Here is a 12,333-nt window from a genome sequence, read left to right as displayed (position 1 = left end):
TACTGAATGATCCGCCTCACATCTTCTCAATCCAAAATTCTGCACAACTTGATTAAATTTACCAAACCAAGCTCGAGGTGATTGCTTCAAGCCATTGAGGGAATGACCTAATTTACAAACTAACGCAGCCTCCCCTTGAGTAACAAACTTAGGAGGATTTGAGTCTCAAGGATCTTCAGCGTTCTAAGTTTGAGATCATGTCTGATGCTCATATGTGAGAAGAGGTGGAGGAACAATGTCATTTGCATTTTGAGTTTTAGGGAAAGAAGCAGGAATACATGTGGGGAGACATGGTATAGAGTGTTGTTTGGAAAAATGACAGAGAGAGAACTTTATTCTTGAGAGGAAGAAGGCATCCTATTGATCAAAAAACAAGCAGTGACTGCATCACCAAATGATGAACAGGAACATCAGTATTCAACATCACAGAGCATGTAGTTTCAATAAGATGCCTATTCTTTCTCTCTACAATGTAATTCTGTTGTGGAGTGTGGGGACATGTTGACTAATGTAAAATTCCTTAGAAATATAACAATGAAGAAAATGTTGCAAAAAAATATTCCTTAGCATTATCACTTCTGAGGATATTAATTGTCTTCCCAAATTGGTTCTTAATTTCATTAGAAAAAGACATAAATATGGACATAAGTTCAAATCTCTCTTTCATTACATAAACCCAAGTACATCGAGAGAATTCATCAATGAAAGTTACAAAATAATTAAAACCAAACGAAGTAATGACTTGGTCCCCAAATATCAGAGTGAATAATTGAAAAAGGAAAATTACATCGCGTCTCAGACCTTTTAAGATAGGAAGATTAACTTGGTCCCCAAATATCAAAGTGAATAATTGAAAAAGGGAAATTACATCGTGTCTCAGACCTTTTAGGATATGAAGATGTTAGAATCATTACATATAGGTATCATCATTTAGGCTAGTCTNCAGAATAATTAATGAGTTGTACCTAGTTTAGTACCTAGTTCTGTACCTAGTAGTCTAGTGTAGACTCTTGGTGTTCCATGTACTCTTGTGATTTTCATTATAAATAGAAAATAATGAGAGGGATCATTAAGCCATCAAGAATATATCTTATTAGTCTTAAATCTCAAGTTGGTATCAAAGCAGGTTCATCATGCTCTGGTTTCCATCCTCGGTTGTCCACCAGCACTGTCACTGTTGTTCGCACCTGTCCGGTGCCGTTCGCCGTCCTCCGCAGTTGTCTCGCCACTATCTGTAGCTGTCAATTGCAGTTTGAAGTTCTTCAACTTGGTTGTCCGCCATCTCGCATATGTCCGTTGCTGTCCACCGCTATCTGCCGCCTCCGCCACCGGCCGCCGTCACTGTTCCGTCCGGCGACCACTGGATCTGGTTCGCCTCTTCTCGCGACAGCCAACCCCACCGGTGGGTTCGCCTGAATCTCCTCCACGCTCTGCGACGCGTCGCGTCTTTGTGCGCTGCGAACAGGCACGTGCAGCTCACGCGCCGCCCTCTGGCCGTCGGAAAGCCACCGTGACACCTCTATAGTCGTCGCCTGGACCTCCTCTCTCTGTTCTGCCCCTCAAAACCCTGCTTCAGTGAGGTCCAGAAGCTCCCCTTAAAGAAACCCTAAGCCCCCCCTAGGGTTTTCTAGTTCCTCTCGGTTTTCTGGCTCTTTTCTGGTTCCTCTCGTATTTTTATCAACAATGGCGTCTGGAAGTGTTCTTTCTTTCTCTGGAACTCCCTCAATTACTTCCAAAAAGCTAAATGGGAAGAATTACCTCTCTTGGTCTGCTGCTGTGGAAATGTGGTTCCTCGATCAAGGACATTATGACCACCTTGAGCAGGATGGAAGCCAAGTACCGTCTGAAAAAGCTGAACAATGGAAACAAGCAGATTTCCAACTGTGTGCCCTATTGTGGCAGTTTGTGGAACCACGACTTTTGATATCTCTTAGAGCTTTCAAAACATGTCACTCGTTTTGAAAGAAAGCTCAAAGCATTTATGCTAATGATATTCAACGTCTCTATGATACAGCAAACAAACTTGCAAGTCTCAAAATCACAGAGCATGATATGGTCTCCTTCATGACTAAAGCCCAAGCAGCTGTGGAAGAGTTGAGAATGTTCTTGGAAGTGGAATCTTCGAAAGATATCAAGAAGAAACTTGACAAGTATTATATGGTGATGATCCTCCATGCTTTGCATCTAGATTTGAATCACATCAGAGATCAACTTCTGACAAGCCATGAGGTTCCTTCCTTGGAAGCCTTGACCACACGTCTTCTTCGTGTTCCAGTGCCTCAATCTCAGGAAGCTCATGAAACATCTGTCATGGTTGCCACACGAGGAAGAGGAGGACGTGACACTAAAGGAGGAGGTCGTGGAGGTCGAGGACGTCAACAATGCACTTATTGTAATAAGGTGGGTCACACCCAAGAAAACTGCTACTCCTTGCATGGCTTTCCTTCCAAAACAACCAATATCTCTAAGGCTAAAACTCCCACTTCCAACTCCAAGTTCATTGAGGAAGAGTATCAAAAGTATCTACGGTTAAAGTCTAACAGCTTGGTGCAATCATCTCAGACCCCAAGTACATCTACAGCCTGCATTTCTCAATCCATGGAAGGTCCCAATTCATGGGTAATTGACTCGGGTGCTTCTGATCACCTCTCTAGTAATACCTCATTATTCTCAACCCTTTCCCTCATCCCATTTATAATTTTCTTAGCTATCACAAATTGTCGCCTTCCTTTTATTCCCTTTTATCCTCAGTGTCTTCGGTGGTTATACCCAAAAATGTGAAAGAAGCACTTGATCATCCTGGATGGCGACAAGCCATGATTGCAGAAATGCAGGCTCTTGACCACAGTAATACTTGGGAGCTTGAGCCACTTCCCTCGAGCAAAAAGGCTGTTAGTTGTCGATGGGTATATGCAGTTAAAGTCGGCCCTAATGGTGACATTGATAGGCTCAAAGCCTGGCTGGTTGCAAAGGGGTACACTCAGGTGTATGGTCTTGATTATTGTGACACCTTTTCTCCTGTGGCAAAGATGACTACCATTCGTCTTTTCTTCGCGATGGCCGCAATTCGTCATTGGCCACTTCATCAATTGGATATCAAAAATGCCTTTCTCCATGGTGATCTTGAGGAAGAAGTTTATATGGAGCAACCTCCTGGGTTTGTTGCTCAGGGGGAGTCTGGTATGGTGTGCAAATTACATTGATCTTTGTATGGGCTCAAGCAATCACCACGTGCTTGGTTTGGAAAATTCAACTTCATTGTTCAAAAATTTGAGCTAAAACACAGTAAAGCAAATCATTCGGTCTTTTATTATCATTCATCTCTCGGGAAATGTGTTTACTTAATAGTATATGTTGATGATATAGTCATTATAGGAAATGATACTGCTGGAATATCTCAATTGAAGGAGTACTTGTGTAGACATTTCCAAACCAAGGATCTTGGAAGCCTCAAACACTTCTTAGGCATTGAAGTAGCTCAGTCAAAGGATGGAGTTGCAATCTCCCAAAGGAAGTATGCCCTGGATATTTTGCAAAAAACAGGCACGATTGATTGTAGACCGGTTGACAGTCCTATGGAACTAAATCAAAAATTAACAACCGAAGAAGGTGAGTTATTTTCCGACCCAGAGAGATATAGGAGACTTGTTGGAAAACTAATCTATCTCACTATTACAAGGCCGGATTTATCTTTTGTTGTTTGAGTAGTTAGTCAGTTCATGCAAGCTCCATGTGTTGGCCATTGAAATGTTATCATTTAAGTCCTAAGGTATTTAAAGAAGGCTCCCGAGCAAGGGTTGTTATATGAAGAGAAAGGAAGCCTTCAGGTATCAGGATATTGTGATGCCGATTGGGCAGGTTCTCTTATTGATAAACGATCTACTACTGGATATTGTGTTTTCCTTGGAGGAACATTATCCCATGGAAAAGTAAGAAACAAAATGTAGTGGCTCAATCAACAGCTGAAGCTGAATATAGGGCAATGGCAACACTAACATGTGAACTTATATGGGTGAAGCAGTTCCTTCAAGAGCTTAAATTTTGTGACATTCAAAGTATGAAGATGTATTGTGATAACCAAGCTGCCCTTCACATTGCATCAAATTCAGTGTTTCATGAGAGGACTAAATATATAGAGATTGATTGTCATTTTGTTCGGGAAAAGTTATTGTCAAAAGAAATATGTACCGAGTTTGTTGGATCAAATGACCAACTCGCAGATGTGTTGACTAAGTCATTAAGGAGACCTCGGATTGAGTTCATTTGTTCCAAGCTTAGTACATACAATTTGTATGTTCCAGCTTGAGGTTGTTAGAATCATTACATATAGGTATCATCATTTAGGCTAGTCTNCAGNATAATTAATGAGTTGTACCTAGTTNAGTACCTAGTTCTGTACCTAGTAGTCTAGTGTAGACTCTTGGTGTTCCATGTACTCTTGTGATTTTCATTATAAATAGAAGATAATGAGAGGGATCATTAAGCCCTCAAGAATATATCTTATCAGTCTTAAATCTCAAGTGAAGATTTAACATGCTTTCCTAACTGACAAGACACAATCTATTTTAAGGCTCGGAACCATCATCTTCAACTTGGACAAACTTGGATGGCCCAAATAATCATGCAAAAGTTTGGGGAATGAAGTTGTAAAACAGGGAAACTGAAGAGCTAGGTTGTAAGAAATAAAGTCCTCGAGACTTATGTTCTTCTCCAATCAGACGACCCATACCATGTTCCTGTATAACAAAGGAATTAGTAGTAACGGTTACAGAACAATTTAAGGAACGAGTCAATTAACTCAAAGAGATTAAATTGTAAGGACAATGAGGAATATACAAAATGGAATTTAGTTAAGGAGATAAGAAAATTGTGCCAATTCCCTGAGATGCCACTTTGGATCCATTGGCAAAGATAATGAAATGAGGAATTTTCGAAGAGCACATGGAAGAAAATGAAGGATTTGTTACCAGAGATATGGTCTGAGGCACCTCAGTACAGAATCCATGGACTATGACCTTCCATAGATTAAGATATGCAGACAGTTGGCACACTTGACGTGGAGGAGAATTGGCCAAGATTAGAAGATTTTCCAAATTTGTACCTCAAAAATTTTTGGTACTCTTCATTTGAAATTCTAGATTCTAGATTATCAAATTTAGAAACATGAGCAGCTTTGTCTGGATAACCATGTAAGGCATAACATTTCTCTTGGGTATGGCCTATTTTCTTACAATATGTGCACTTAGAACGTATATTACAACCACCTTGTCCTCCTCGGTTTCTTCTACCTCCTCCTTTTCCTTGTGGTGCTACCATAGCTAATGTTTCAATACTATCAATTGAATTATCGTCTTTTACTAATGTAGGTAGCCGAAGAAGTCGAGTAACTAAGTTGTCCATTGTTGGAACTTGATCACTAGCTAAAATTTGATCACGAACATGATCAAAATCTGAGTGTAGACTTTTAGAACTAGGACCATATAAAACTCATCAAGCTTCTTGTTGATACCTTCTAAAGAATCAGCCACAAAGAAATTCTTCAACTCTTCTACAGCAGCATGAGCCTTTCCTAAGTGAGCGACCATATCATGATTGGCTTGTTTGAGCAAAGTCACTCTTTGAGTTGCATCAAAGAGATGTTGCACATCATTAGCAAAGATGTGCCCTTTTCCAAAAAGAGGAGCATGTTTTCTAAGATCTCAAAATTTCTAAGACCTCTTGCTCAACAGATTGCCAAAGGACAACGCATAATTGAAAATCAAGCTTCTGCCACTGAGATTTTTCCTCATCAGATATAGTGGAAACATCTTGTTCAAGATGATCATGGTATCCTTGACCAAGAAACCATAATTCCACGGAAGAAGACCAAGATAAATAGTTTTTCCAGTTGAGTTTTGCAAAAGTAATGGTAGGAGTAGTAGATAAAGAGAAATTAATTCCAGTAGAGGAGGCCATTCCAAAGCTGTGAGAAGAAAAAAGGACTTAGGGTTCCAAAACTCAAGGGAGAAAATACATTACATTTTAACAGAGATCAAGAGCGGCAGGGAAAAGAGATGGCAGTAACTGGAATTGTGGAGAACTAGCACCATCACTATCAATTGGCAAATATTTAGCTACATAAGAGTTCTAAATCAACTTTCTTCTTTCCTATTGAGCAGTAAAATGCTAACACCTCTAGAGATACAGTTTCAAGGTTTTTATTCTACAACTATTTCTGAAACATGACAAAATGAACAGCCAGATATTAAAGAACTGAAAATGTTGCATACTCATCAGTATTTGTGGAGAATGTGTGTGATACTAATTCATCATCCTTCAGTATCCATATCTTCTCCAATGTTAATTTAACATCAAGGCATCTTCCCTGCAAAAAAAAAAGGACACTCACATCTGGAGCAAGGGGGAAAGTCACATTCAATTCAAGCTGAACGAATAAAAACAACAGATTACCTCCTCCAAGGGAATGTTTTGTACTGAAGACTCCATAGAAAAAACGATTTTATCTCCAATTTTATACAGGATACTACATAAAGAGATCGTCTCCAAGTTTTCATCCTTCACAATAAAGCCTAAAAACTCAGTTACAAAAAGAAAGCAAAACAAACATAACAAGCCAGAGTGTAATATCAACTTTACATTAACTAAACAGTGAATGCTACAACAGATTTTACCATCTTTAACAGACAGATCAAATTTCTCTAAACAAATTTCAACAAAAGTAGGTTCCTATGAACTGTAAACATAAGAAAAACTACAATTTTTCCATTTAACCTAAACTTTAGAAAAAAAAAGTAGAAGATTTAATCCAAACAGCACGAGAAAAGGAAATGAGGGAGCACGAAAGAACCATCAAATTTTGATCAATTATTTACTTTAGAGGAAAACCTCGTGAACTAAATAACTAAACACAGCCACAATTTCTAGGCATTAGTTAAACAAATTCAGATTGGGCTATTGCAAAGCCAAGTCATTTGGATTATTAGCTGATAATTGCATAAACAAGCATGCATACACAATGAATATGAAATTAATGTCAATATCATTCAAGGGAAGGACAAGGGACATTTTATCACACTCCATCAAATAAATTGAAATTATAAAACAAAACAAGGGAGTAAACCATTCCTAATTTAATATTTCATATGAAATATATTTCTATATCAACAATTTGTATTCCTATTTCACTAATTAATGCTTAAACATAACATCTTAATAGGTTACAAAATGCAGTCCTTTCCAAGACAAACTTAAATAATAATTATCATTGTGAAGTTATTATCACCAGACCTATACTTCTTCAAAAGACTATTTACAGATTAATCTAAGTTAAGCTATTTCCAAGGTAAGGTATTGATCACAAGAAACCAAATTGGATTCTTTCATAGGCTTCAATGCTAGTGTAGGACCGTAAAGTTACTGGTTTAAACTGCTGTGAGAAATACATTGAAAATAGGAAACCTTCAATCCATATATGCATTTTATAACCCCTATCCTTTAACAACTCCTGCTATTATCAAACTTCAGAAACCATGAAGTTTCTTTCAAGTGTATATCCAAACAGAAGATAATCTAAACATAATCAATACTGTATAGCTGTATTTAAAAAAAATAGTAAGAAATAATAATGCCTTTAAATGCATACCAATGTGTCTCGAAATAAAATTGCCAAAGGAATTATGCCCATATCTGGGTAAGATTGACCCACCCATAACCTCACAAAGGTAGCACCTGAAGAACAAACAGCAAAGTATAAGAGCACATTTTGTGAGTATAAGTACACAAGAATTGGGAGAAAAGAAATATCAATAAACAAAGAAAAGCAGAGATCAAATCCAATTCACTTTAAATTGTATTTGATATGCCAGCAGAAGAGATAATGTTTAACATTCTAATAGATTCCAGAAAATTACACAGACAAACTAAATTAAACTAGGAAGTTTTGTTTGGGCTTAAATATGTTTGAGGTCCTTCCATATACAGACATTTCTCTCTAATCCCAGCAAAAAAAATGAGTTATCATCTCCACAATATTCATTGTCACCTGCTTTGGATCCAAAAATGCTAAAATATCCAAATGTAGTATCATAAAAGTTCATAACACGGAAATGCTGATATGGAAAATTTTCAAAAATCAAGATATAGCACAGCCAAGATACTTTAAGAAATGTGTGTAAAAAAAATAAGTGCACATCTTTAAAGAGATATTCACATTACTAATTGTTCATCAGATATCAAGAGTCAATAAAAGATAATCACAAATAAAAATATACTCGTAATCATTATAAGTAAGCATAGCAAGTATCTTTTCCCCCACTTACTAGAATGTATTCTTGCTACTATAAATCCAACAAAAAATATACATTTTCCCTGCCCAAGTTAGAATAGCACACAAAGCACACTTTTTAACAATAAATATAACAAATATAAAACTACAGTAAGTGTTCAATTGGGTCTCAAGTTATATCTTAGAGTATCTTAGCTGTCAGCTATACAAGAAATTTTTCAAAATAATCAATGTGTCAAACACCAATACTTGTTTTGCATTTTTAGAGTATTTGGATATCAAACACCAATACTTATTTTTCTAAATTGACAAATTTAAAAAAAAAAAAGTTAGAATAAAAATAATATATTTTCTATAATACTACACAAAGGCATATAAACACAGTATACAAAACTTTTAAATGCATATGGATATTTTTAATATGTATAATATTTTGATTTTTATTCAACATATTTGCAAGACCTATAGGGAATAGCAAGAAAAAGGATAAACAATAGACCTAGAATGTGTGTGAATGAAAGTTAATAGACAAAGTGACAAAAAAAAATTTGCTACAGCTGGAGCAGAAACTAACTTCACTCATGTTTGTAGTTTTCTATAGCCACAAACAAAAATCAAATTATGCTTGTACAAGTGCATGTTCTATGTTAAAAAACTACTGGATATAAGCAAAAAAGTGTACAAGCAGAGATGAAAAGGCAGCTTCTTGTCATTTATAACAATGCAGATGTAAAAATATATACATAAACAAATTTTGATTCATGTGTTTCAGCAACTTACATTATAAGGAAAAGAATAAATAAATAGAAAGAGAAGAAAATGAAAGAAATGAGGGAAAAAGATTTAACCCAACAAACTGAGAAATACAAGTACTTTAACTAGAAATAAAAGATGTATGATTTGAAACAACAAACATTTGCCTGATATAGGAATAGATGTCATCTTTGTTTCCTTTCCACTAAATATAAAGACTATGGAATTAGTGAAGAACATCATTAGCAAAATGCGACCTTCCTTTCAAATTTTCTTAATTATTTTGCTTTATGCTCTCTTTGGAAGGGAAAGGAAGAGAAAGAAGTAAGAAATATAGGGAAAGAGAGGTTGTTTGACTGGAAAGAAATGAGTAGAAAGTAAGATGATTATATTTATTATTAATAATTATATTTATTATTTTCATATTATTTTATAAATTATTTATCATTACAATAACAAAACACTCAATTATGGCCATAAACGCCTTTTATTTTAGCAACATAATAAATTATATGTGCAACATAATCAATGAGGTTACATCTTTGCCCACCGGTACAGCTCTCTCTTCTATATCTCTCCTCAATGTGACTTTTCCCCCTTTCTCACCACCTCTGCGCAGAATCAACAGGCAATGGGACCCACAACTTTCCTCACCAATCCCTCAAAATCAGCTCAAGCAAACTACAACCATAGTCTCTAATTCTTTCATTTTCACATTTGCAACAGTCCATTGGAACAGGCAAACAGAAGCTTAGAGTTCCTAAAGGAAATTACAAAGTTGCATCTAGCACTTACCTTTCATGGAAGTTTGTTGTCCCATACACAATATTAAAGAGGCCACAAAACTATACTTTTTTTCCTATCACTGATAAAACCATAGAATCAAAAAAGACCGTTTTCACAATGATCACAATCCTAATTCGCTACCAAAAACCTGTTCGATGCTAGATATTAAAAGGTCTCCCAGAATCTGGAATAATATCAAAGACAGCCAGCGCTTGGCCCTAAACATCCCAAATTATATGCTAATAACCTACTACCATGCAGTGCATACTAATTACCAATTTTCATAAATCTACTAGTTAAATCATCATTGAGTCCTGAAACCTCCTTAGCTATCCCATTCACATAAACATAAGCACTGCAAAAATAAAAATTAACAATTCGCTTCAACATTTATGGAGGCTGGTAGTAATGGAACAAACATAACACATAAATAAAAGAATATAGCAATCCACCAGCAGATTTCTTAATTCGTCCCATTCATATAAACATGAACATTGCAAAGCCAAAACTAATAGTCCTTGTCAATGTTTATGAAGATCTGCATTGCAGTGGACAAATAAAAGATAATGTAGGATTGAATTAAATCCAAGAGGAAGACAATACCTGCCATTGTCATAGTCCCCATGTTATGACTAAAGACCCTGCTGTGAGATGCAAGATCCCAAATACGTAGAGTCCCATCCAAATGAAGAACAAATACAAACTTTTTCTCGTGCAACTCCAAAATTACCAACTCCTGTACAGTACCTACCATTTTCCCCCTAAATACACATTTCAATTAAATGTCTTATAACTCACATCATAGAGACAGGTTCAATCGAAGAAAGAGACAGTATATTAGAACATTGGAGAAGATACTAAACATGCTTAACGAGTATTAGAATTTAAAAAGAAAATACCGTGGTATTAAACCCCACAAGCGAGTGATTCCAGCTTCGTCTCTCAGCTCATGGACAAAACCTTTTTGACAAAAACATATTCAAAACAAACCATTGAAAAGTGATAAAATAGACATAACAGAAATTTCAAAACAAGAGAAGAAATTAACGACAGTCAAAAGATGAACTTATGTTGCTATGCAACTGAACCCCAACCCTATTTTCTAATTCGCCATTAAAACATCCCATAACACCAGCCTAAACCAGACCAGGGGTGAAGTTTCAGTGCAATCTTAAGTCCCAATAGGGCATACAAATAATACAGCTACAATTTACTACGAAAGCAAACAAAGGCAAGAGAAAAACACATGCCCAGAGAGAAAATAGCAAGTTCATACCAGGAGCACTGGGGTCTAGTACACCGAGTTGGAAACAGAAAACAGAACCATCACTCGTGCCAACAACAAGACCCCCGGCAGTGGCTGTCACAGCAGCTATCGCTGCCGCTTGATTGGCAATATAACCACGCACATTAACCTCCAGAAGCTCGTCCACAGGGACAATGGAAATGGACGCATATGCAGAAATATTTCGAATTCTCAAGAGGTACCCGACGCCAGAGACAGTCAACACATAGAGCAAGTAAGGGAATCTAGAAGCACCAGAAATCTGCGCAAACGACAAAGGCAACAAAATGAACTGCTAATGCGAAAAAAAAAAACAAACAAAAAAACAGACACACACACACCAAACCGTAACCAAACGTGGTGAAGTAAGTAACCTCGTTTTTGCATATGAACGCAAAGGGGCACAGCACGTCGGGGAAAGTGAATCTGAGTCCCACTCGAGGGAATTCCTTTGAAGCAGCGAGTTCAAGCAACTCGAGAGAGTGAGGTAGAGCCTTGTGAATTCTCCTGCGTTTAGCAAAACGGTAAGTTTTCGGAACGCGCAAAATGAAATTAAGAGAGGAGAGAGAGAGAGAGGGGAGAAGAAGAAGAAGAAAACCAGATAAGATAGGTAGGAGGATCTCCAACGACGAAGCAGGAGGCGCGGTCGTAGGTGGTGGCAGGAGCGTCGTCGCCATTGACGGCGACATTGTTGGAGGAAGAATGAACGTGAAGATCGATCCAGCGAACGGCGTCGCTTCCGACAACGGGAACTTCTTTCCCAGCCAATGCTGAACCCGTTCCCATTTCCTTCTAGTGGAATCGCAGTAGCGAAGCAAAACCCTAGTGCATGTGAAAAAGAGCTCGGGGTTTTGAGACTTGGAGCTTGGCGCTAAAAGGTGAAAATAAGGAAAAAAAACGTTGAAGCAATTTTAGGATCAGTAGTAATACAATGACACGCATGCGTGACATTTACACTCATATGACACGGCCATGTCATTTTTTTTTTTAAATTGTTTATTGACCGAGGGTAAAACAGGGAGAAAGATAAATTTGCTTTTCCTTTTTCTTTTCGTGGTGAATGAAAATACCATCTAGGTTTACATTCTCTTACTTTCTTCTCTCGTTGTCTCTTCTTTTTCGTTGCTTCTCGTTTGTGGTTGAATCGGTGGTTGTGGAGGTTTTTTGTGAGTTTAAAGTTGTAGCATCATTGTGCCGCTCCCAATCGGTGGTTGTGGAGGTTTCC

General features: G+C 37.3%; 1 protein-coding gene across 3 annotated transcripts in view; it reads right to left on the bottom strand.

The window, feature by feature from the left end:
• Positions 1-12,015, bottom strand: part of LOC106771945 (nuclear pore complex protein NUP160) — a 47,343-nt gene extending 35,328 nt beyond the window's left edge. For 2 of the 3 annotated variants that reach the window (XM_014658017.2, XM_014658018.2), the window contains exons 1-8: positions 11,707-12,015; positions 11,483-11,615; positions 11,100-11,370; positions 10,723-10,783; positions 10,427-10,584; positions 7,643-7,728; positions 6,451-6,555; positions 6,270-6,364 (exon numbers count right to left, since the gene is read on the bottom strand). In XM_014658017.2, the coding sequence (XP_014513503.1) occupies positions 6,270-6,364; positions 6,451-6,555; positions 7,643-7,728; positions 10,427-10,584; positions 10,723-10,783; positions 11,100-11,370; positions 11,483-11,615; positions 11,707-11,894 (1,097 nt within the window). In that variant the 5' untranslated portion in view covers positions 11,895-12,015. Of the gene's footprint in view, positions 1-6,269; positions 6,365-6,450; positions 6,570-7,642; positions 7,729-10,426; positions 10,585-10,722; positions 10,784-11,099; positions 11,371-11,482; positions 11,616-11,706 lie in introns of those variants that run through there. The other variant, XM_014658019.2, reaches the window with a different exon arrangement.
• Positions 12,016-12,333: the final 318 nt, after the last annotated feature.

This window comes from Vigna radiata, chromosome 8 (genome assembly GCF_000741045.1).
Source record: "Vigna radiata var. radiata cultivar VC1973A chromosome 8, Vradiata_ver6, whole genome shotgun sequence".
Taxonomy (NCBI): domain Eukaryota; kingdom Viridiplantae; phylum Streptophyta; class Magnoliopsida; order Fabales; family Fabaceae; genus Vigna; species Vigna radiata.
This window is presented reverse-complemented; position numbering and strand designations above follow the sequence as displayed.